This window comes from Phyllopteryx taeniolatus, chromosome 5 (assembly GCF_024500385.1).
Source record: "Phyllopteryx taeniolatus isolate TA_2022b chromosome 5, UOR_Ptae_1.2, whole genome shotgun sequence".
Classification (NCBI taxonomy): domain Eukaryota; kingdom Metazoa; phylum Chordata; class Actinopteri; order Syngnathiformes; family Syngnathidae; genus Phyllopteryx; species Phyllopteryx taeniolatus.
In genome coordinates, this window is record NC_084506.1 from 28419629 (window position 1) to 28442322 (window position 22694).

General features: G+C 41.3%; 3 protein-coding genes and 1 long non-coding RNA gene across 5 annotated transcripts in view; 1 reads left to right on the forward strand and 3 right to left on the reverse strand.

Moving 5' to 3' along the window:
- Positions 1 to 304: 304 nt before the first annotated feature.
- Positions 305 to 9622, reverse strand: ints14 (integrator complex subunit 14). Its single transcript, XM_061774516.1, has 11 exons — positions 9071 to 9622; positions 8894 to 9001; positions 8641 to 8796; positions 7565 to 7683; positions 7305 to 7447; positions 6545 to 6637; positions 5906 to 6047; positions 2881 to 3014; positions 2520 to 2638; positions 823 to 888; positions 305 to 748 (listed from the first exon to the last, which is right to left on the reverse strand). The coding sequence occupies exons 1-11, from the start codon at positions 9290 to 9292 to the stop codon at positions 515 to 517; spliced, it is 1536 nt and encodes a 511-aa protein (XP_061630500.1). The 5' UTR covers positions 9293 to 9622; the 3' UTR covers positions 305 to 514.
- Positions 9623 to 11270: 1648 nt separating this feature from the next.
- On the forward strand, positions 11271 to 22683 carry slc24a1 (solute carrier family 24 member 1). The gene is given in 11 exon segments (XM_061774515.1): positions 11271 to 11392; positions 12067 to 12556; positions 12559 to 13172; positions 14194 to 14259; positions 14425 to 14536; positions 15547 to 15627; positions 18344 to 18426; positions 18562 to 18804; positions 18887 to 18976; positions 19940 to 20106; positions 21626 to 22683. Coding segments are annotated over 10 exon segments (2049 nt in total). The 5' UTR covers positions 11271 to 11392; positions 12067 to 12213; the 3' UTR covers positions 21876 to 22683.
- On the reverse strand, positions 18711 to 21738 carry LOC133478454 (uncharacterized). The gene is made up of 4 exons (XR_009788682.1): positions 21585 to 21738; positions 19603 to 19677; positions 18913 to 18984; positions 18711 to 18823 (listed from the first exon to the last, which is right to left on the reverse strand). It is a non-coding gene; the product is annotated as an uncharacterized LOC133478454 (long non-coding RNA).
- dennd4a (DENN/MADD domain containing 4A) overlaps positions 21779 to 22694 on the reverse strand; it is a 28887-nt gene continuing 27971 nt past the window's right edge. Inside the window, exon 30 of one of the 2 annotated variants that reach the window (XR_009788680.1) lies at positions 21779 to 21932. The gene's annotated coding sequence lies outside the window, so the exon portion shown is untranslated. The remainder of the gene's footprint in view (positions 21933 to 22694) is intronic. The other variant, XR_009788681.1, reaches the window with a different exon arrangement.

Genomic DNA, 22694 nt, shown 5'->3' on the forward strand with positions numbered 1-22694 from the left:
CAGGGAAGATGTATTTTCAGTGTAGACATGTCGTAGCTAGCTACTTAATCTGATACTTGACAGTATCAGAGGCATCATTTGAACGATCTTTTGGTTTGTGGTTTAGAACACTGTATCATAACAAAAGGAATTTCTCTTGTAATCCTCACCCTAAGCAGCTAATTATCACAATGATAAACAGAATGTCAATCAATCATTGTGAAGGGAGATCTAGTGTGCTGTGTGTGAAGGCTTAACTCATTTTGTTGCTTGTTTGTGTCTAATTTCAATGCCAAGTTGTAAAAGTTTACTGTAACTCAACCAGTAATTTGACACAAACTTTACTAATACAAAGTATAAAAACGCCCCCCCCCGCCCCAAAGAGCAAAGTTTGCCATAGTTGTTCCACATACAAGGTTCTTGGAGCAGTCCCTGTGAGGGACAAGGTATTGAAAAATCACACAGCAGGTGCTTTCACTATTGGTCCACGCAGTCGTCCATATCTAAGTGAATTTTTCCACAAAGTCATGCATGATCAGCTTGAGAAGTCTGTGTGCATGGGAACAATGTTCTGCTCAAATGCAGCGTACTGGGAGTCTCCGGTGCTGGCCAGCTTGAGCTGCTGGGCTGCGTGAGAGAGCTGGAAAGCGGCGTCGGGGTGAGCCGAGTCGGGCAGCATCGTGCACTCCCGTTCCAGCAGCTCTGCCACACCCTTGAGGAGGTCCCAAAACCCAAAAGCCAAGGCGGCCTTCCGAAGGCGGTTCAGCTCCTGGGAGGATTCAAGAGCATGAATATTAGTTCATAAAAAAGAAGAAAGTAAGAGAATATGCAATGACATTTTACCTTATAGAAGGTCTGTGTTTTATCAGGCAGTTTTCTGGCATTCCTCAGAATCTTTTGCACATCGGTCTGAAATGAATATAAAACAATGACCTTAAAATCTTAAGTGGATAACAAAAAAAACCAAAAACAAATTGGTGCTGAACAATCTCATTTCTAAATTACCCTAACCCTGTTTACAAAAAAAAACAAAATCTGCACACACACACACAGTGGTTACAGAAAAGTATTCAGACCCCCTTAAATGTTTCACTCTGTTATATTGCACCCATTTGATAAAATAATTTAAGTTCATTTTTTGCCCTCATTAATGTACACACAGCACCCCATATTGACAGAAAAAAAAGAATTGCTGAATTCTTTGCAGATTTATTAAAAAAGAAAACTATCACACAGCCATAAGTATTCAGACCATTTGCTCAGTATTTCTTAGACTGGAATCCCCGCGGAACTTGTTTGCAGATCACATTGTGATCTGCAGTGAAAGCAGGGAGCAGGTAGAGGAACAGTTAGAAAGATAGAGGCATGCACTGGAAAAGAGAGGAATGAAGATTAGCCGAAGTAAAACAGAATATATGTGCATGAATGATAGGGGGGAGATAGCGAGGATGGAGGACTTTAGATACTTGGGGTCAACAGTCCAGAGCAATGGTGAGTGTGGTCAGGAAGTGAAGAAACGGGTCCAAGCAGGTTAGAACGGGTGGAGGAAGGTGTCAGGTGTGTTATGTGACAGAAGAGTCTCTGCTAGGATGAAGAGCAAAGTTTATAAGGCAGTGGTGAGGCCAGCCATGATGTACGGATTAGAGACAGTGGCACTGAAGAGACAACAGGAAGCAGAGCTGGAGGTGGCAGAAATGAAGATGTTGAGGTTCGCTCTAGGAGTCTCCAGGTTGGATAAAATTAGAAATGAGCTCATCAGCGGGACAGTCAAGGTTCGATGTTTTGGAGACAAAGTTAGAGAGAGCAGACTTCGATGGTTTGGACAAATCCAGAGGAGAGAGAGTGAGTATATTGGTAGAAGGATAATGAGGATTGAGCTGCCAGGCAAGTGAGCGAGAGGAAGACCAAAGAGAAGGTTGATGGATGTCGTGAGGGAAGACATGAGGGCAGTTGGTGTTACAGATGAGGATGCAGGAGATAGGCTTACATGGAAAAGGATGACACGCTGTGACGACCCCTAACGGGACAAGCCGAAAGGAAAAGAAGATGATCGGCTATATAATCACTTCGAAATGGCAGATGTGGTTTGTAAAGGGGTTCTAGAGTTAAGAACATTTTTAACACCTTTCTCCTCTGGCCTTTAAAATATTAACCATTACCATTATTTAAGTACATAATAAAATCCGATTGTCATTTTAGTAACTTTTGTCATTGTCATTTTTGTCATTTGTCATTTTAGTAACTATAATTTTTATAGAATGACATGTCTGTGTAGTATTTATTTACCATCATGGAGAATCTCATCAGTTCTACTTGATTTAAACCTCGCGGAGGCTTAAATCCCACATTACAGGGCTCTCTGCTTTGACTTGACAATGTATTAATGTGCATTAAACTGCTTTATCCACCAGTCATCACAGTGTTTCTCCTTTCATTTTGAGGCATATATTTGGTACTTGAGACTTATCTTCAAGCCGTTTGGGAAATACATGTTTCAATGTAACACTTTTAATGAGCCTGACCAACCAGGAGGACTTCACCTGTAGTCCACTGGCTTTAATCCACACTGTGACATTCTGCGCATAGCTTCGTTTGACGGGCGGCTGCACAGGAAAAGGACTTTTACTGTCATCCTCTCCGTAGGGATTTTCTGCCGCCTCTGAAAGGCAGGAAGGAACAGTGTGAGGTTAAGTTGTTGTCAAGTATACGGAGTATATATGGCAGTCACAAGTTGACATTGACACGGTGTAATGATTAACTTCCTGATTATGTTCACATACAGGAAGACCTATGTCCTTGAGGAGCAAATGTGTCACAAGTGCAGATATACAATGTTTCAAAAGGTGAGTGTGAGGTAAATGCAATGGAAAAAAGGGCCGACATTTTGCATGGAGGGGTTACCTGAGATTGGTCCCAAATGGGAGATCTTTCCCAGCCAAGGCAGAGGCTCAGTACTGGGTTCAAATAGTGACATCATCAGATTGGATTTCTTCTTGCTGTCCGCTTGGGAGTACAGCATGCCGAACCACTCGGGCCTGTCACAAGCAGACCAGCTTGAGATCACTCACTATTAAGATATTAGATTGGTGTTTTCCAACCTTCATTGAGCCAAGGTACAAATTTTACATTAGAAAAATGTCATTGTAGACAACTAAACATAGTGCCTTGAGATTAATTTTTTTTCCGTGACCACATTCGTACCTCAAAACATTATCTCAAATCATCTTTCCCCATTGAAATGAATGCAAACGCCATAAATCCATTCCAACCTCCCCAAAAAACAGCAAATATGTTGCTAATGTGAATGTGAAGAAAAAACAGCACTCTGGTATTTTATAAAAGCATAGAGTGGTTATGTAATGATTTAGAACATTAAAAAATAAATAAATCATTTTGCCTCATTTTTTGCCTGAATTCAATGTACTTTGTGCTGCATTTTCCTTCTGGTGTGTGGGCCTTGGCCACCTCGGGGCAGTATAATACAGACATGCGGATATACATAGAGAGAGACATATTAGCTCCTCAGTAAGCTAAAGTAATATTAGCCATTCTTTGCTAGGGTTGGGCACCGTTTGAATTTGAGCGATTCTGGTTCCGATTCCAGTTCCTTATTTTGATTCCGGTTCCAAACGATTCTCGATTCCGATTCTTTTAGGGGGCTCGGTCAAAAAAGTTTGCATGGTTTAAATAAAGGGTGTCCAAATTATGAAAATCCATTTTCTTAGTAGCCCACAGCATAGACTAAAATGAACATTTGACTCGAGATTCTTTATAACCAGTATCAATATCAAACCTATGAACTAAAAGGCAATGTGTGTGGAACTAACCCAATTGACTTAATATTCATTAATTAATGTTTCAGCTAAAAGTTAAATATAGCATTGTTGAAATTGTTATTTGGGACTGTTTCGTCACGTCAAATGGTTTTTATGTGCAAGTTTTAACTTGGCTTCCTGTTTTAAGCTTGTACGGTACGCACCGGAACTCAGCATTTTGGCACAAAAAGTAACTTCACGCGGCACTGCTGATTATTATTATTATTTTTTTTTTAATTGATGGAACCAAATGCTATAAAACGCTGATTCCTTTCCCTTTCCTGATTCATTTAATTTTTCTGTCTGTCATTATACGTCGTTGGCAAAGATACATAATTTGCATTTTGTAGTACCTTGATCGACAAGTGCCCCAATTTATGAGTTTTTCGAGTTTCAAGTGAGATTTAGACAGCAAACATTTGGCCACCATCAGTTGACGTGGTTACTTGGCAGTTAAAGTACATGTATTTGTTTGGCAAAGCTGTACAAGCGTAGTCTTCTTCTTCTTCTTTTCCTTTCGGCTTGTCGCGTTAGGGGTCGCCACAGTGCGTCATCCTTTTCCATGAGAGCCTATCTCCTGCATCCTCCTCTCGAACACCAACTGCCAACATGTCTTCCCTCACGACATCCATCAACCTTCTCTTTGGTCTTCCTCTAGCTCTCTTGCCTGGCAGCTCCATCCTCATCATCCTTCTACCAATATACTCACTCTCTCTCCTCTGGACGTGTCCAAACCATTGAAGTCTGCTCTCTCTAACTTTGTCTCCAAAACATCGAACCTTGGCTGTCCCTCTGATGAGCTCATTTCTAATTTTATCCAACCTGGTCACTCCGAGAGCGAACCTCAACATTTTCATTTCCGCCACCTCCAGCTCTGCTTCCTGTTTTCTCTTCAGTGCCACTGTCTCTAATCCATACATCATGGCTGGCCTCACCACTGTTTTATAAACTTTGCCCTTCATCCTAGCAGAGACTCTTCTGTCACATAACACACCTGACACCTTCCTCCACCCGTTCCAACCTGCTTGGACCCGTTTCTTCACTTCCTGACCACACTCACCATTGCTCTGGACGGTTGACCCCAAGTATTTAAAGTCCTCTACCCTTGCCATCTCTTCTCCCTGTAGCCTCATTTTTCCCCCACCACCCCTCTCATTCATGCAGATATATTCTGTTTTACTTCGGCTAATCTTCATTCCTCTTCTTTCCAGTGCATGCCTCCATCTTTCTAACTGTTCCTCCAGCTGCTCCCTGCTTTCACTGCAGATCACAATGTCATCTGCAAACATCATGGTCCACGGGGATTCCAGTCTAACCTCATCTGTCAGCCTATCCATCACCACTGCAAAAAGGAAGGGGCTCAGGGCTGATCCCTGATGCAGTCCCACGTCCACCTTAAATTCTTCTGTCACACCGACAGCACACCTCACCGCTGTTCTGCTGCCCTCGTACATGTCCTGTATTATTCTAACATACTTCTCTGCCACTCCAGACTTCCGCATGCAGTACCACAGTTCCTCTCTGGGTACTCTGTCATAGGCTTTCTCTAGATCTACAAAGACACAATGTAGCTCCTTCTGACCTTCTCTGTACTTTTCCATCAACAAGCGTAGTACTTCTAGTACTTGTACTATACTGAAGCAGAAGGAGTTGATGAACACTACAATGCCAGCACTGGGCTATAAAATGATTTTCTAAGCTGTGGCCTTCTGTCCATGAAAAGATGGAGAAGCTACAGGAAGCGAGGAAAGTGTGGCATAAAACTGTAAAGATTTAGCAATCAACGAAAAACTGTTTATTTCTTTACATCCTATTTTATTATGTTATTACTGCGCATTTCTATATCTTACAATACTGTACAGTGCTGCATTATAAAAACAAAATGTCTTTCAATGGGCAAAGTTGATTTCAGACAAGTAATTTGAGTTACAAGCATGGTCATGGAATGAATTAAACACCCAAGTCAAGATACCACAGTATGGAAATACATTTTCTGACCAATTAAGTGTAATTGGATAATTTCCCGTGCCACGTCACAGCGTTTGGGAATTACTGCTCTATAGCATCAACACTGACCAGGACAGAATTTTAAAAGCTGTGTCGCTTCTTACCCCAACTGGACAAGCGCCACCATGCCCTCCACTTTCAGGCTGCCATGTAAGAGCACACAGAAATTAGGACTTTTCCCTGCCATTTGACTGGCAGACACTTCCTCCTCCAGCTCATCTGCGGCACCCGTGCCAACGTCGTCCTCTGAGACAAAGTCAACATTCATAGTTAAACGCCATCAAGCTCCTATTTGGCACACTGTAGATTAATAGAATAGAATAGATCTTGGCTTGGACTTAGAAATGTTCCATTAAGCAGGCCTTCTTTTATTCTTTACTGCAGTCATTATTGAGCCTTAATGTATTGATTCTTATCTACCTATCTAGTGTGCTAGGGTAAGCAACAGATAAAAGTAAAAAAAAGAAAAGAAAAAGGATTGGAAACGGACTGTTTGACATTCCCATGCACAGACTGATAACAGTAAAGCCAAGAGACCATATCACTGGAGCAGTTAAACAATGACAAAACGCACAGTCAGGAAACAGCTGTAAAGAAAGGTAAGATGATTTGGAAGCTTTACATTATGATAATTTGCAGAGAAAAGTATTCAAACCAAAAGCTTTAGGAAGGAATGTAATCTTGCAAGGCAAGTATTAATGTAAAACAGACAGACAGACACACACACACACACACTCACTCACCTTTGTTGACAGCAATAGGCAGGACCAAGTGTCTGGATATGACAGGAGGACTGGAGATGTCAGCGATTTCAATGAAGCCCATGATTTCCAGATCTGCAATAAATACACCACAAGGTTTATTTACATCTCGACATAAGTGATTTGTGATTTAAAAATATAATTTCTAGTAAGAGTGGAAACTTATTAATACTAGTTACTACACTTTTGAACTGGATTCCTCCTAACAGTATGATTAATACACTGTAGACTTGTCCAACTGGTTGAAGTCCATTTGCGCAGTTGTTACATTGTTAAATGTTATCAGTGGATGAAACGTCTTAGCCCTTTATCATCATATGCTGACCTCAACCCACCCATCCAGCTGAAAGAGACTGAACTGGAAAATCGTACATCAGGCGATTGACCCTTGCACATATAAACCCACTTGCTGCAACAGAAAAACTGCGACACCCGGTGTTCTTATCAGGAAACATATACTGTATACATAGGGCGATTGTCATGGAAGAAGTGGTTTCCCTAGCCCCTCTGTCTCGTGATACAAAGAGAAAAAAACGGGCAAGAAATGAAAGGAGTGTGTGTGTGGCTATTTCAGAGCTGTTATCTCCATTCATCGTTTTCGCAAAGTCGAAAGTCACATATTTATTTCCTCTTAATAAAATAAAACAAAACACAGCAGTTCAGCTATTAAGCAAAAATCAAATGAATCTCGCAGCTGCAACGCTAGAACAGACGGTGTCCAGCTTTACGGGAGAAAAAGTACCTGGGTTGACAGTTCGAGCTAATGGTTCCACCTCCTCATCCACCACAACAGGCTCTGGTCGAGGGAACACCTGAACGTCTGCGGACAAGTTCCCACAATGCAGGACAGCATGGAACGGACAGTAGGCCCTGTCAATTAATCTCCTGGAGTCATGCAAAAAAAATAAATAAATTAAAAAAAAAAAAAAAAACAGCAAAAATGTGTTTTTGTGAACATTATATCACATTAGTGCCGAATGCTTGTACAGACAAGAGCCGTACCCAAACATGGCCTGCACGCCCTGCATGCACAGTGGGCCCTCAACAGTGAAGACCTGTCCGTCACCTCCACTGAGACAAAGAAGTTCCTCCCATTTATCCAAAGCACCTGTAATCTGTAACTGGAATGCAACACAATAGGATATAGGATAAATGTACTTTATTTTTATTCAAGTTCTGAGGACCCCGGTTCAAATCCAGCCTCCCCGGTGTGGAGTCTGCATGTTCTCCCCATGCCTGCGTGGGTTTTCTCCAAGTCATCCAGTTTCCTCCCATCCATTCATTCTTTTAATCGCTTATCCTCACTAGGGTCGCGGGCGTGCTGGAGCCTATCTCAGCTGACTCGGGGCGAGAGGCGGGGGTACACCTTGACTGGTCACCAGCCAATCGCAGGGCACATAGAAACAAACAACCATACGCACTCACATTCACACCTATGGAAATTTAGTCTTCAATTACCCTACCATGCATGTTTTTGGGATGTGGGAGGAAACCGGAGTAGCCGAAGAAAACCCAGACAGTCACGGAGAGAACATGCAAACTCCACACAGTCGAGGCCGGATTTGAACCGGGGTCCTCAGATCTGTGAGGCCGATGTGCTAACCAGTCAACCATGCCGCCCCGTCCATCCATCCATTTTCTGAGCCGCTTCTCCTCACTAGGGTCGCGGGCGTGCTGGAGCCTATCCCAGCTGTCATCGGGCAGGAGGCGGGGTACACCCTGAACTGGTTACCAGCCAATCGCAGGGCACATAGAAACTAACAACCATTCGCACTCACAGTCATGCCTACGGGCAATTTAGAGTCTCCAATTAATGCATGTTTTTGGGATGTGGGAGGAAACCGGAGTGCCCAGAGAAAACCCACGCAGGCACGGGGAGAACATGCAAACTCCACACAGGCGGGGACGGGGATTGAACCCCGCACCTCAGAACTGTGAGGCTAACGCTCTAACCAGTCGGCCACCGTGCCGCCCAGGTTTCCTCCCAAAATGTTCACACCACAGTGCTCGAGAACGGCTGACAATATGAGAACTTTGCTTTGAAAGCGGCCAGCAGTAAATAAAGATGACTAAAGTACCTCCTCTGTAGTGGCGACGCACATGATGAACATTTTGGTAGGGAAAGGGAAAGGCAGAGGGAACTTCTTCTCGTCCCCTCGGTGCCTCAATGTTTGCAGGGAATGACGCAGAGAGCCTTTCCCAATACCGAGTGATCCGTCAGTCACCAGCACCACCTTACGGACACAATGGGCAACAACATAAACAAAAACCCTGTTGCGCAAATAGCTGTGGAGACGTCAATTTAACAGCTGGTCTGCGTTACTCTTATACCTGACAGGGACAAGCACTTCCCCACTCTTGCTGCACCACGCTGCTGACCCCATTCAGAGCAGATTCCACGCACGTCTTGTCATAGTCTTCTAGGTTGCTGAGGGCGTCCTGCACAGGAAGTAGTATTAATAATCACAGAAGCCCCCTCTCGTACGGAACACGATTGGGGTGGTGTACCTGTAAAGCGTTATAATCCCTGGTGAACGGTACCAACAGTTCCCAGAGGGACGAGAAGGCCATGAGTGCGGTGAACTCCAAGCGGTAGTTGGAGGCCATGTGCTCGAATAACATATTGAGCCCGTGAACGGCTAAGTTCTTCCTCTGGAACTCCTCATTAGTGTCCTGCGACAGCGGCCTAGTCATGGACAGGGACGCGTCCATTAACACCACAGTAGGCATGATTTATTGCTATATTGTGGAGGAATGGGGGAAAATAACGCGAGTAGAGACGTAACGCAAAGTTAGCTACGTAGACGCTAGCACCGGTCTAACGGGAGCGTTCATCTTTTTAAAAGGCTAATTATACATTGTGAGAACTAGGAGTCATTAAATGGGAATATTGTGAGTAAACAATCCATCAAGTAGGATATGAACTAAATTGGACGCTTCGTGTTGAGCTGTCGTCTAAGTTGCTAAATGCTAAGCCGAAGCTCGCGCCCGCTCCTTAGGAACCATCGGATGTTTTTTTGTGTTGACACGCGCACTCCATTTCCAGTCCGAGTGGGGAACAAATAACTACACATGGTTCCCTTAACATTCTGTTAGTTGTACAGTAATTTGAACGTTTTTTAATATAAAAACACACTTTGTGTTTCTCATTCACAATACGTATAGTACTGATGATAAAAACCAGTGATTTTAAAAGAATTCTAAGAATGTACCTTATTTTATCAGTCCTATCATGTATTCATGTACAGTTAAACCAGATCTTTACATATACACTATACAGAAAGACAACACTTATACCCCCCACCCACCCCACTGTCCGACAAGAAAAAAAAGACTGAACTTTTCCTGTTTTAAATATGTAGGATCACCAAAGTTATTTCTATTTTGGAAATGCCAAAATAATGAGAACAGGATTTGCTTAGACCATTTTTTTATTACTTTCTTCAAAGTAAGAAGTTTACATACTTTAAGATTACTATTACTGTAAACAGTTTGGGAAACCCAGATGATAATATATATATATATATATATATATATATATATATATATATATATATATATGATAGGTGAGAGTTTAGGACCAACACTTGAGAATCCATCTTGCTGCTTTTGTCAGCGGTCACATCATTAATAAATAGAAGGGAACCAGTTCCATTGGCAGCCACATGCTGCCGCCATGACACCACCAACACCATGCTTTGCAAAGTATTCAAAGTGAAAGTTGATTTTTGATTGTTAATTTGTCACATTACTTTTGGTCCCTTAAAAAGTGTGAGGCATGTATACAAACTGCTGTAATTCCTACACCGTTCACCTGATTTGTAAATAAATACCCTCAAATTAAAGCTGAAAGTTAGCAGTTAAAGCACATCTTGTTCCTTTCATTTCAAATCCCTTGTGTTGGTGTTTATACTCAAATAGATGACAATTGTGTCGATATCCCAATATGTATGCACCTGACTGTTGGATAAGGAAACTTGTTGAACACACTTGATAATAAGTGACTTGCTTATCATTAGCGCCTCCCCGAGGTCATAATGAAGAATGTGACTTTTGTATACAATCCAGACTAAAAAGGTTATTTTCACCAAGTTTCGTATTTGTGAGTGCGATTATACTTTGCATAGTATAGTATGGTTAAAATATAATATAGTATGTACAATAAGTGCTGACAAAAAAAAATGTTTTTTTTGTTTTTGCTAACATCCATATTGTAATGTTGCTATTGTATATGTATATACTGTATTCAAAATAATCATTTTCTCATGCATATTACCTATTTTATTTATATTTGCTGTTCATATACATAAGCACAAAATGTTATGTTTTTCACTTCTCGTACATTTTAAGATTGTATTTTGTAATCACTTTGACTTCAATAGTTCCCATAATAAACATTTTGTAGTATTCAAGTATTCATTTCAGTGCCAAAATGGAGGTTGTCATGAAATAAATGTTTTTCAATTTAAAGAAAGCTGCCTGTTGAAATATTACAAAATCATACAATCCATTGAATTTACATGCAGGAAGGTTTTGCATTTCCCCCAAAAATAAATGCCAGGAGGTATTTGACATGAAAGTGAATGTATTAGTGAGGTGGGCCGCAATGAAGTGAGAGTGAGACAATACGGTATCGCTAATCCTCTTAAAGCCTGCAGGTATTAGCTATTATGCTGATCCATTGTGAAGATGTGTCCTGCGTCCTACATAAACCGTTGGCTAGCTCGTGTGTGTGTGTGTGTGTGTGTGTGTGCGCGCGTGCCGCTCAACCAGCTCAGCTTCGGTCTGATTCTCAGACGTTTCTGCATTCTCTGACCCTGCAGAATTTTGGTAAGTTTGCGTCTGTAATTAAAATTTTTATTTTTATGAACTGGTCAAAGTATTTAGATTTGCTGTCATTTCCGTGGTTGTGTATGGCTAATTGGACCCTAGGTTTGAGCTCAAAACAATTCTTGTTCGAGTTCTTGTAAGCAGTTATGAGAATAATAATGATTGAAGCTTCAAGATTGACAAATGGGCCCTCACACTGCCTTTTTCATGGCGAATCAGGAAAATGTTCATCAAACTTTGACACCATGCTCCGCTTAAATTGGATGACGTAGACAAAAAAGCTTGGCAAAGCTTAGCGTCGCCTATTTATCTAGAATAGATGCTTATGATTGGGGCTCATTTGGGCAAATTCTAGAGTCAAAAGTTTGTCAAAGTGTGAGCCCTGGAATTGGCCCAAAATGGCTGCTTCAAACCAAAATGGACGACATCCTGTTCAATTTCAGGCATGGGTCCTTGAGTCGTCACGCCCCGGATTCTGTGTTGATAGATGAAACTGATGTTGGGATTTTTGGGACTCCTAAAATACATAAATTTTCACCAGGATATAGGCATTAGTCTAGTTGAGACCCCCGAAAATGTGATTTTTTTTTTTTTTAGAAGGAGAATAGACAATTCAAAAAAAGTGCTCGGGCCCTAAAAATTAAGTTTTTCTTCTTCTTTTTTTTGTACTTTAGGTGGTCCTGGGAACTGAAATGGAACATTCCAAGGAATTGTGGGATCCTGTCAGCCCCAATTATTTTCGGGGAGAACCTGACTGTCCCACTATCCCTTAATACATCTTAATTCACCATAGGTCACAGCATCTGTGCTTTGTCGGGAATATGTATTGCCTCAGAAGGAAGCGACTGCAGCTGAGGCGAGTCTTATTTCTGCTGGCCGGGGTCTTCATCTGCATCGTGTACCAGCTGACCCTCAGCGCCGGAAGCTACGAGACGTCCCCTTCGCCCCAAATTGGAGACGCTTTCACGGAGGGCTCAGCCGGATGGGTCGAGGATGTTACGCCCGAGAGTCGAGAGAAGCCAAGAAACCAAACGACCCCGGTGACCCCCTCTAATTCAACCGCAGATGATAACGCTGCCAGTAAAACTCCACCGCCAGCCACCACCAACCGGACTATTGTGCATTGCATCTATGTCCCCCCTGATCCTAAGATGAGGCCCCCACTTCATCTTCTCCTGGCGATGCTCCTCACATGAAGGGAGAGTACCCCAAAGATGTATTTTCAGTGGAGGAGCGCAGACAAGGCTGGGTGATCTTGCACATCTTCGGCATGATGTACATGTTTGTGTCACTTGCGATTGTGTGTGATGAATTCTTTGTCCCTGCACTGGGGGTCATCATAGACAAGTTAGAGATATCGGACGACGTGGCGGGAGCTACTTTCATGGCGGCGGGGGGATCTGCCCCTGAACTTTTCACCTCCTTGATCGGGGTCTTCGTAGCCCACAGCAACGTGGGTATCGGGACTATTGTCGGCTCTGCGGTTTTCAACATTCTCTTTGTGATCGGGATGTGCGCTTTGTTTTCCCGGGAGGTTCTTCATCTCACCTGGTGGCCTCTCTTCAGAGATGTTTCCTTCTACATAGTGGACCTTATTTTGCTCATCATCTTCTTCCTGGACAATGTCATCATGTGGTGGGAGAGTATGATGCTGGTGGCCAGCTACACCGTATACGTCATCTTCATGAAGTTTAACGCCCAAATAGAACACGTGGTCAAGACGCAGCTTTACAAACACAAGAGCATTGTCCAAATTATTACTGATGAGGAGCCTGAAGTGGTAAGTACAGTACGTATGTTTTCCATAAAACTTAAACTATTTAGAACTAAACAACACGTACAAGGAAGTTAAATATTTAAATTTACACTGAGGCAGATGGGCTAACCACTAGGTCACTGTTCCTATTACTTACTACTTGACAAAAGATTTTGGACACACTATTAATCTGTCCATTGTCTATAGCACTTGTCCTTCATGTAGGTTCACAGGTGATCTGGAGCCTGTCTCCGCTAATTTAGGCTAAGAGGCGGGATACACCCTGGACTGGTCGCCAGCCACTAGGGCACACATTGAAAAACAGCTAACACTCGTATTCACATCTATTGACAATTTAAAATCCTCAATTAACCTTACATACGTGTCTTGGATTGTGGGAGCAAACCCGTGCAAGAGACACTCCACATAAGGCTTGCACCAAGATTCAAACTCAGGACCTCTCGACTGTGAGGCACACATGCCACTACTAAACACTGTGTTGAATCAAATATATTCATTCATTCATTTTAATTTAATTTTATGGATCCCTGAACTAATAGTTCAGGGATCATTGCTTAGTTGCTTGTATTGTCACTTTCTGTTAGTATAATGTCCCAAGACCTTCTGTCCATCCAGTTTCCCGCTAATTCTTTCACCAAAAGATGATTTTTTGAATCATTGAATAAAATTCCTTAAAGGGATCACACTTACAATCCTGACGTGTTTACTGACAAATTTATGCATGTGTCAAAAGAGTGAAGTGACACTTTGAAAGGCATCAAAGCAAAGATGAGCCGTGGCGGTGACATAATCCCTCAAGGGAATGCAGAGCTGCACAGAGAGTGGCATCAACAGAAAGTGTGTTTACCCACTTGTGAACAAGCGTATGTGACAAAATGTAGAGGCATATACACAGATTCAATCTGTTGGAAATACCTTTCTCACATCATCTGTAAAAATTCTCTGCATGCCCCTAACATTTAACATCATACAAGTAGGCTACTAGAAATATGTTTTAAAAAAAACAAAACCTTTGTCCACACAGACCAAGGTCAATGGGGACGGTCAAGATAACGCCCCTCCTGATCCAGAAGACAGGAATCGGTTAAAGGTAAAAGTGATAGCAGCCTTCTTAATTTCTCTGCATGTTTATCGATTGACCTCCATCCTGTTCATTTATTTGGTGCTACCATGGCAACAACAAACCTCTTGCACCTGCTAATGATGCATTTTGCCTGCATTTCACCTTCACATCATTGGTATTGTTTCGCCCTAGTTGAAGCCATCCCTTCAACGCGGTGGAAGTTCAGCGTCTTTGCACAACAGCACCATGAGGAACACCATTTTCCAACTCATGATCCACACATTGGACCCCCTGGGAGAAGGTGGTACATACCCCCATTACAGCTCACATCAACCTTATCATCATTATGTTTGCGCTTTCCTGGTTGACCTTTTTGACAAACAGAGAAAAGTATAATGAATACGGGTCAATATAACTATAAAGTGCCCTTGGTGTCCTCATTAGAATCACTCATTTAGCATGCAGATGTGGCAGAATAATGAAACTGGGGTCCTATTAAAAGTGACCAGTTTCTTGCTAACTGAATCATGTTGCTTAGTGAAGATTCACCATTTGCTTATTAAATACTAACATTAGCCAAAAATGTCCACCCTGTCAGCAAGCTCACATTATTTTATGTTTGCTTGTACGTTGTATGCTTGCAGTAAATAAAAAAGTGGGAGTTTGACCAATATGCATTTCCAACAGCATAACATCGACTTACTACAATGTATATGGAAAATCTAAAATTGTTTTTGTGTGAAATAGGAAAGTCTCAGAGGCACCTTATGGTGATATTTACACATACGACTACGTATTATAAGTTAATACATACAGTTAGCAGGTCTTCACTAAAATACCAAAGACAAATGGTACAGGAGACAGAGAAGAACCAATTGCATTTTGGTGTGGATCCGGATAAGGATGCAGAATTGTAACTACAATTTAATTCTAAAAAGATGATGTTCATGCTAAGTTCTGGTGTATAGTATACGGTAGTATTTATTCACATTTTGGTCCTCGGGCTGTTAATTTTCCTCCTATTACATTTGTTGATGCAGATGCACCTAATGTTGTGGGCGGTATGTGTATCTTCCACAGTACAGTCCATTTGGTAACAAAATGTGCTCTGTGACAATTATTGTATTTTTTTCACGCCCTCCTGTACTGTGAACATTTTTGTGTTGTATTGTAGCCATGTGTAATGCTGCACTGCACCTCCATAACTCTGCAATTAGCTACATGCAGTATGTGATGATATTGATTCATTAGTGATGACTATCTGCTTACCGAGTCACTACAGATGTTTCTTTGTGCTGGTGTGAATGCTTGCAGGGAAATTCAAGGACAAGGCTGAGAGTCTGAATAATGTAGTGAGACGAAAGGCTGAAGGTGAAATTGCAGCAAAGAGTGAAGGTAACACAAATGCAAAAGGTCATGTCACAAAATGATGTCTTTACAAAGATAAGTTATCTCTGTTGGACAGGTATTCATTTAACAATGGAATTCATTATTGTGGTGTACGACTGCATTCTTACATACTGAAAGCTGTTTCTAATATTTTGGTAACCTTATTTAGACGCATAAAAGAGACAAAATATATGAAACAGTTGTCAGTAATGGAAAAGTTCCGTTGGACACCACAGTTATAAAAGTTTTTTAAAATTTTTATTTGACTAATTATAATCCCTCAAGGGAGAATTCAGTTTAAATTCTGCGGTGCTGTGCTCGGCAATCATCAGGAAGCAGTCTTGCACCTCGCTAACTTTCTAGTTAGCTTTCCTTGTTTGTTGTTGGTTTTTTTCCTGCAGCAGGACTCAAATTGTTAACTTCTGGCTTCAAAGCCCAAGTCATATTGGAAAATTAATATCTCTCTTATAGTGCCAATCAAAACTGAATATTGTAATTTACCTTTAATATTGATATACAATTTTGTGCCAGACAAATAACTGCAAGTTAGGAATAATGTATATAATATATAAGATCATATATTAATAAAAATAAATAAATAAATAATAGTATATAATAGGCAATAATAAAATTAATAATTAAAATAGTATTAATATGAGATAGTTTTGTTTTAATTAAAAAATTGAGGAGTTCTTATGGACAAAATCGCATTAATATGGCATATTAATGTAATAAAAAGAACACAGTGGTGCCTTGAGAGTTTTTAGCGATACGAGTGGCTGTTCGGTCGATTTGCACTTGACTTGTGAGCAACAATTTGACATACGAGCAGTCTATGTTGGCAGTGAACTCAACTCCAAAACAAGCAGCATTTTAGAAGATGTAGAATTCTTCAAAAAAGAGGCTTCAAGCTGTGTATTTCCACTGTTAGTTGATGTTTATTATTATTTTGTATTTGGCCAGCAAATAGTGTATTATTTTGATTTGGCCAGCAAAAGTCGGTAGCGTAGTGCTAACGCACACTGCAAAACAACATAGATGGGCCAACGAATAGCATCAGTGTTGCGGCGTTATAAACCTTTAAGCAACGGATATTTGAACACAAATGGTGGACAATTTAACAACACTTATTGGCATATATTCTTCATCCATTTCATAAAATGACAAACCTTTCTGTAGTTACTGAGTCAGTTGTGAAACTCTTCTTCTTCATGTGTGTCTCGGTTCGTATTATACTGCCCCCAGGTTGCCAAGGTGCACACACCAGAAAGAGCACCACAATGATCATTGAACTGAATTGAAATACATTTGAATGTGGCGAAAACTGTTAAATGTTTTACATTATATATAATAATGTTATTACTGTATGTTTTTTTTTAATAACGTACACTATTATAGAGGGCTATTTTTCTTACTTTTTTTTTGGGGGGGGTGCTGGAACAGATTTATGGCATTTCCATTCATTTCAATAGAGAGAGATGATTTGAGTACTTTGAGTGACGAGCATTGTCACTGAATAATTTAAAGTTATAGCTCAAGACACACATTTACATAATAATAGTTATTTTAGGGCGGCACGGTGGCCGACTGGTTAGAGCGTCAGCCTCACAGTTCTGAGGACCCGGGTTCAATCCCCGGCCCCGCCTGTGTGGAGTTTGCATGTTCTCCCCGTGCCTGCGTGGGTTTTCTCCGGGCACTCCGGTTTCCTCCCGCATCCCAAAAACATGCATTAATTGGAGACTCTAAATTGCCCGTAGGCATGACTGTGAGTGCGAGTGGTTGTTTGTTTGTATGTGCCTTGCGATTGGCTGGCAACCAGTTCAGGGTGTACCCCGCCTCCTGCCCAATGACAGCTGGGATAGGCTCCAGCACGCCCGCGACCCTAGTGAGGAGAAGCGGCTCAGAAAATGGATGGATGGATGGATAGTTATTTTAGTGGTTTTTGTTTTTTGTTATGTCATTGTGGTTTTACTATCAGTACGTTACATTGTATGGTGTCCGCATAGGCGTACTGACATTTGAAAGCAAATTGTTGTATTAACGGATTGTTAATTCAACACTGATATGCATAAAATCACGACTAAGGACAAAAGGTTTATTAAAATTAATTAAACTTTGTTGAAGCTCACCAGAGACTTTTCATTGTAACAATGTTAAATTGCATTATCCCTATCAAACGAGATAAAATTAGCAGTTAGCACACCACATAGTGGAATAATCTGTCACTGTTTGTGGGCAAACAAGGCCCACAGAAAAATGTTAATACTAAATTAATAACAGTTTAAACCCCCCCCCCCCCAAGGTTCTAAGTAACAAATAAACACTGCGGTAAATTTACAACATAATACATAATATGACTCACAGCAACAGACTACAAAAGACAATAATCCAACAAGGACTGAACGAAACCAGCAAATACAAGCAAACGAGGAACATCTGGACAAGAAGTGGCTGGAGGGAGGTGATTGGTTGACACAAGATCGAGGCCTTACGAGAACAAGTGGAGACAAAAACCAAACGAGCACACAAGACGTGAACGTGTTAAAGGAAAACTTGACAAAACATGAGACCAACTAAATCTAATCCAAACAAAGTCAACCAAAACACAGATCACGATCTAATAAAGGATTAGCAGGACATGCGAATAATGCCCCTTTCAGTAAAATAACACACCGCCTCTCACTCACAGCTGAGCAATAGAAACATGTGATTGCTTTGTTAGATGGAGAGGATGGGCAGGATCAGGCTCAAGAGGACAAAGCTGGCGCAAGTGAGAAGAAGAAGGAGCCCCCAGAGGAAGAGAAGGTATTCTCCACTGAGCATGTCAAAAAGAGCAGAAGTCACTCTTTGATACCTTACTACGTAAGGCGAACATGCAGCACGCAGCATGTTCCGCACTTCATACTTGTGTCCATTATATGTCTTCTTACAACACTGCAGGAAGACCAGCCGGCGGGGGGAGACGGCTCAGACAAGTCAGGCAGTGTTGAGGAGGACAGTGATGAAGATGATAGTGATGAAGACGACAGTGACGATGACTCCAGCGAAGATGAGGATAAGGAGAACGAGGAGAAGCCTCTTTCTTTAGCGTGGCCCGACACGCGACGGAAGCAAGTCACTTACCTCATCCTGCTGCCCATCGTCTTCCCTCTGTGGCTCACCGTCCCTGACGTCCGCAAACAGGCAACGCCACATTCAAATACTATAATAATCATTAAAATATGTGTATATACTGTACATGATATATGAGTTATTTGTCTGACAGAATTCCAGGAAATTTTTCGTGCTCACCTTCCTGGACTCCATTCTGTGGATTGCTATCTTCTCTTATCTCATGATGTGGTGGGCCCATCAGGTCAGCTACTGTAAACACACCGGACACTTTATTAGGTACACCACAACATGGTAGTGATGTCCATCTTTTCATCCATATTCTATAGCGCTTGTCCTTTTTAGGGTTACGGGTGAGCTGGAGCCTATCCCAGCTGACTTTAGGCGAGAGGCAGAGAAACCCCCCCCGGACAGATTGCTACTCGATCACAGGGCACATAGTCCAATCGCCTCAATTCAACCTTTGCGGATTACCATGACCTGGATGACTGCGAATCGACACTGACATAAAAAAATATATATATTTGCTTTTAGCGCATTTGTATTTTTTATTGATGTTGTGACAGCAAGATAAAAATGACTTAGGCTATTAGGCTGTACTTGTAGCCAGAAAGCAAAGCGTGAAGAATCTCTGTCGCCGAAATGTACAGGTGCAGTCAATGAATGGGGCTTCCAATCATTGCCAATAGCCTCTCAAAATATCCACACTTTCTTCTTTATTCTCTATTTATTATTTTCTCCTTGTGGCAGTCTTCTTCTTCCTTGATAATCGCCCCATGTTTTTGTGGTTCAGTAAAAAAAAAAAAATAAATACAGTACAGTATGTTGTAAGTAGAGCCTCAAAACCCGATACAGAGGTTGCAGTTTTACCGTTGGAAGCGTACTCTTAGAAGAGTCGCCTTCGGCCGTGTCGGTTGGTGTGCGGTGGCCCAAGAGTGTAACCACCTGGAGAAATACATCATATTAAATGTCTTGATTATTTTTTTTACATTTGTACTTTTGCTGCAGTTTTTTTTGTGATTATTTTAAGTACAATGTAACAACAAAGTAATGTCAGGCGGGACATATGAGGTGACAACTATGCTTGTCATTGCATACATCATTTTTGAAACAGATCTTGTAATGGACCTCATTAGATTCGATTTTGCATGGAGTAAATGAGTCAGCTCTGCAATTCTTGTAGTTGAAATGGGATTTGTCTGTGCAGGTGGGCGAGACCATCGGCATCTCTGAGGAGATTATGGGCTTGACTATCCTGGCTGCGGGGACGTCCATCCCTGATCTCATCACCAGCATCATCGTGGCCCGTAAAGGACTTGGCGACATGGCCGTGTCCAGCTCCGTGGGCAGCAATATCTTTGACATCACTGTCGGGTGAGATTTAACTGCTCTTTTTTCATAAGAAAATTACACTCAACAGTGTTGTACTGTATAAAAACACACACTAATAACATTTGCTCTATATATACCTGCAAACACAGAAAATTATAGCAGAAAACATGGACTGTACCTAATGTATTGTCCTTCCTGGTTCTACTGTGGTGTCTATTTGCGGTTGGCTAATCATCTTAATGGTGCATTAGCGCCAACAACTGATATTGTTCTTCCCCTGCAAGGAAACCAGAGTGAATTGATGGTGGCCAGATTTTATGAAGTTTGCTTCCGCCATCTTGCAGTGGGGGTCTGACGTGCGCTCATCTCAAATTTTTGCTCGTATCGCAAGACAAAAATGTATCCCTGCCCGAGTGCATGTCGTCGTTGTGTCCCTGGGCAAGACACTTAACTCACATTACCTATGAATAAATGTGGTTGGTTGTTTAGTGGTGGTCGGAGGGACCATAGGCACAGAATGGCAGCCATGCTTCTGTTCGACTGCCCCAGGGCAGCTGTGACTGAGGAGTGAATGATTAATGGATAAAATTGTAACTATACAGTATATGTGTAATGCATTAGTATTATTATTATTATTATTATTATTAAATGTTTATTTCACACATAATTCACCATATCGTGGGATTTTGAGTGTATAGTGTTAAAAAAAAAATTAATTCTGGTAAAATAAACACATCCTAGCCTGAACCATTAAAACAGTGAAAACAAAACAAAAGAAACATTCATTAAAACAAATATAACAAGGAATAAAATGTACACTATTACTGTATGTTTAAGAGCTTAAAAGGTATTTAAGTGTATAGAAAGTGTTTATAAAAGTGTGGTAGAGATTAATAGGAGTGGGATTAGATTAATAAGAGTTTGTGGGGGTTCAAACACCTTTCAAATATGTATAAATAATAAAGAATTATGTGGTCGCTACTTCACGGATTTCACCCTATTGCGGTGGTCCGGAACCTAACCCCTTCCATAAATGAGGGATTGCTATATATATATGTTTTGTTATTTAAAGGTCCCATATTTTGGCTATTTAGATCTCCATAAAATGACCCTCTAACATGGACTTAGTATAAAAGTGTCAATTTCATTAAAAAAAAACAGAACACCTTGGTTTTGTCATATGAGTGTCCATAAAAGGCTCCTATGACAGCGACTTCTGGTTGACCCAGTTTTGTATCTGCTTTGTCCATATTTGACCAAGACCGCCCCTTTCCTCTGATTGGTTGAGAGCACACATGTATGTTTACTGCGCTGACTCGGGAGCGGAGAGGTAGGCGGAGATCTTAGCTAGTGATGTAGATAAGCTTGAGAAATTCAAATGACCTGATTTCAAGCCTCTTGCCAGGGACTCAGGAATGCGTGGACGATTTTAATTCATACTTCACATTTACTGAAGCACCATATAGTCAATAATACATCCCAAATATATTAGAAAAAGTTGGTTTGGTAAAATATGGCACCTTTAATATCTCTATATATTTTTCTTGCTGTGTGTTAAAAGTTTGCCGCTGCCATGGCTCATGTACTCGTTCATCCACGGTATGGTTCCCGTGGCCGTCAGCAGCAACGGGCTGTTCTGCGCCATTGTGCTGCTCTTCCTCATGCTCCTCTTTGTCATCATCTCCATCGCGTCGTACAAGTGGAAGATGAACAAGGCTCTGGGATTCACCATGTTCCTTCTCTACTTCATCTTCCTGGTTCTAAGCGTCATGCTGGAGGACCGCATCATTGTCTGCCCCGTCTCCATCTGAAGGTCACGTGACGTCACGCCAGGCGTTCGCTCTACCTGGGACTCCAGCGCGCATTTCCTGTGTATGGTGCACATAGTGAACAATTAGGGTGCATGCAGGATGCGCTTGGAACTGTCTGCATTGATTTTGATACTAAATTGAGGCTTTTTACTGGATTTCCCATTGCATAAAAAGATGAAAACTACTGTCCTGTATCATAGCGTACAGTAGAACAGCACTTGTAGCCGATAATACATTTACAATAAACTAACAGGTTAATGAATGATAAATGTATAGTTTGGCTGATTTTATGGTTTGTAAAATGTGTTCTACAATAGTTGTCAAGGAATCAATTCAGGTTTACCCCACACTTCAGTATATTATAGAAAAGCTTTTCAGTATGATGTGTGAGAGGATTTCAGTTATAACAGGTATTTCAGTAAAACTGGAAGAACTTCCGTTTTTAACTACAATGCGTCTCTCATTATGAGGGGCCATAAGGGACATATTTCAGTATTACCTAGCAATGAGGTAGCATATGAGAGTTTCACTGTGGTGTGTGAGAGGATTTCAGTAAAACAGGAAGGCCTCACTAATGTCTGCCTGCAAGTTGCCTAACTGAAGCAGTAGCGTGAGAGCATTTCCTTGGTGTGTGAGAGCAGTAGCGTGTGTGTGAGTAGATAATTTGCCAGCAGTGTGTGTTTCAGTTTTGCGTGAGAGGTAAATCCCGATTTGTTTCTGACGGACCCACATATAAAAATACAAACTGTTTTTAAAAAAAAATTGTAGACCATTTTGTTTTGTCACACAGTTTAAACTGAAATTTAATGTAAATCAGTA

Coding starts and splice junctions, on each gene's coding strand:
- ints14 (XM_061774516.1), bottom strand. CDS start 9,292: ATGCCTACTGTGGTGTTAATGGACGCGTCCCTGTCCATGACTAGGCCG. Junction 7,448..7,564: donor GGCGTGCAGGCCATGTTTGG/GTACGGCTCTTG, acceptor GCATGACTCCAG/GAGATTAATTGACAGGGCCT. Junction 3,015..5,905: donor GTGGCGCTTGTCCAGTTGGG/GTAAGAAGCGAC, acceptor TGCTTGTGACAG/GCCCGAGTGGTTCGGCATGC.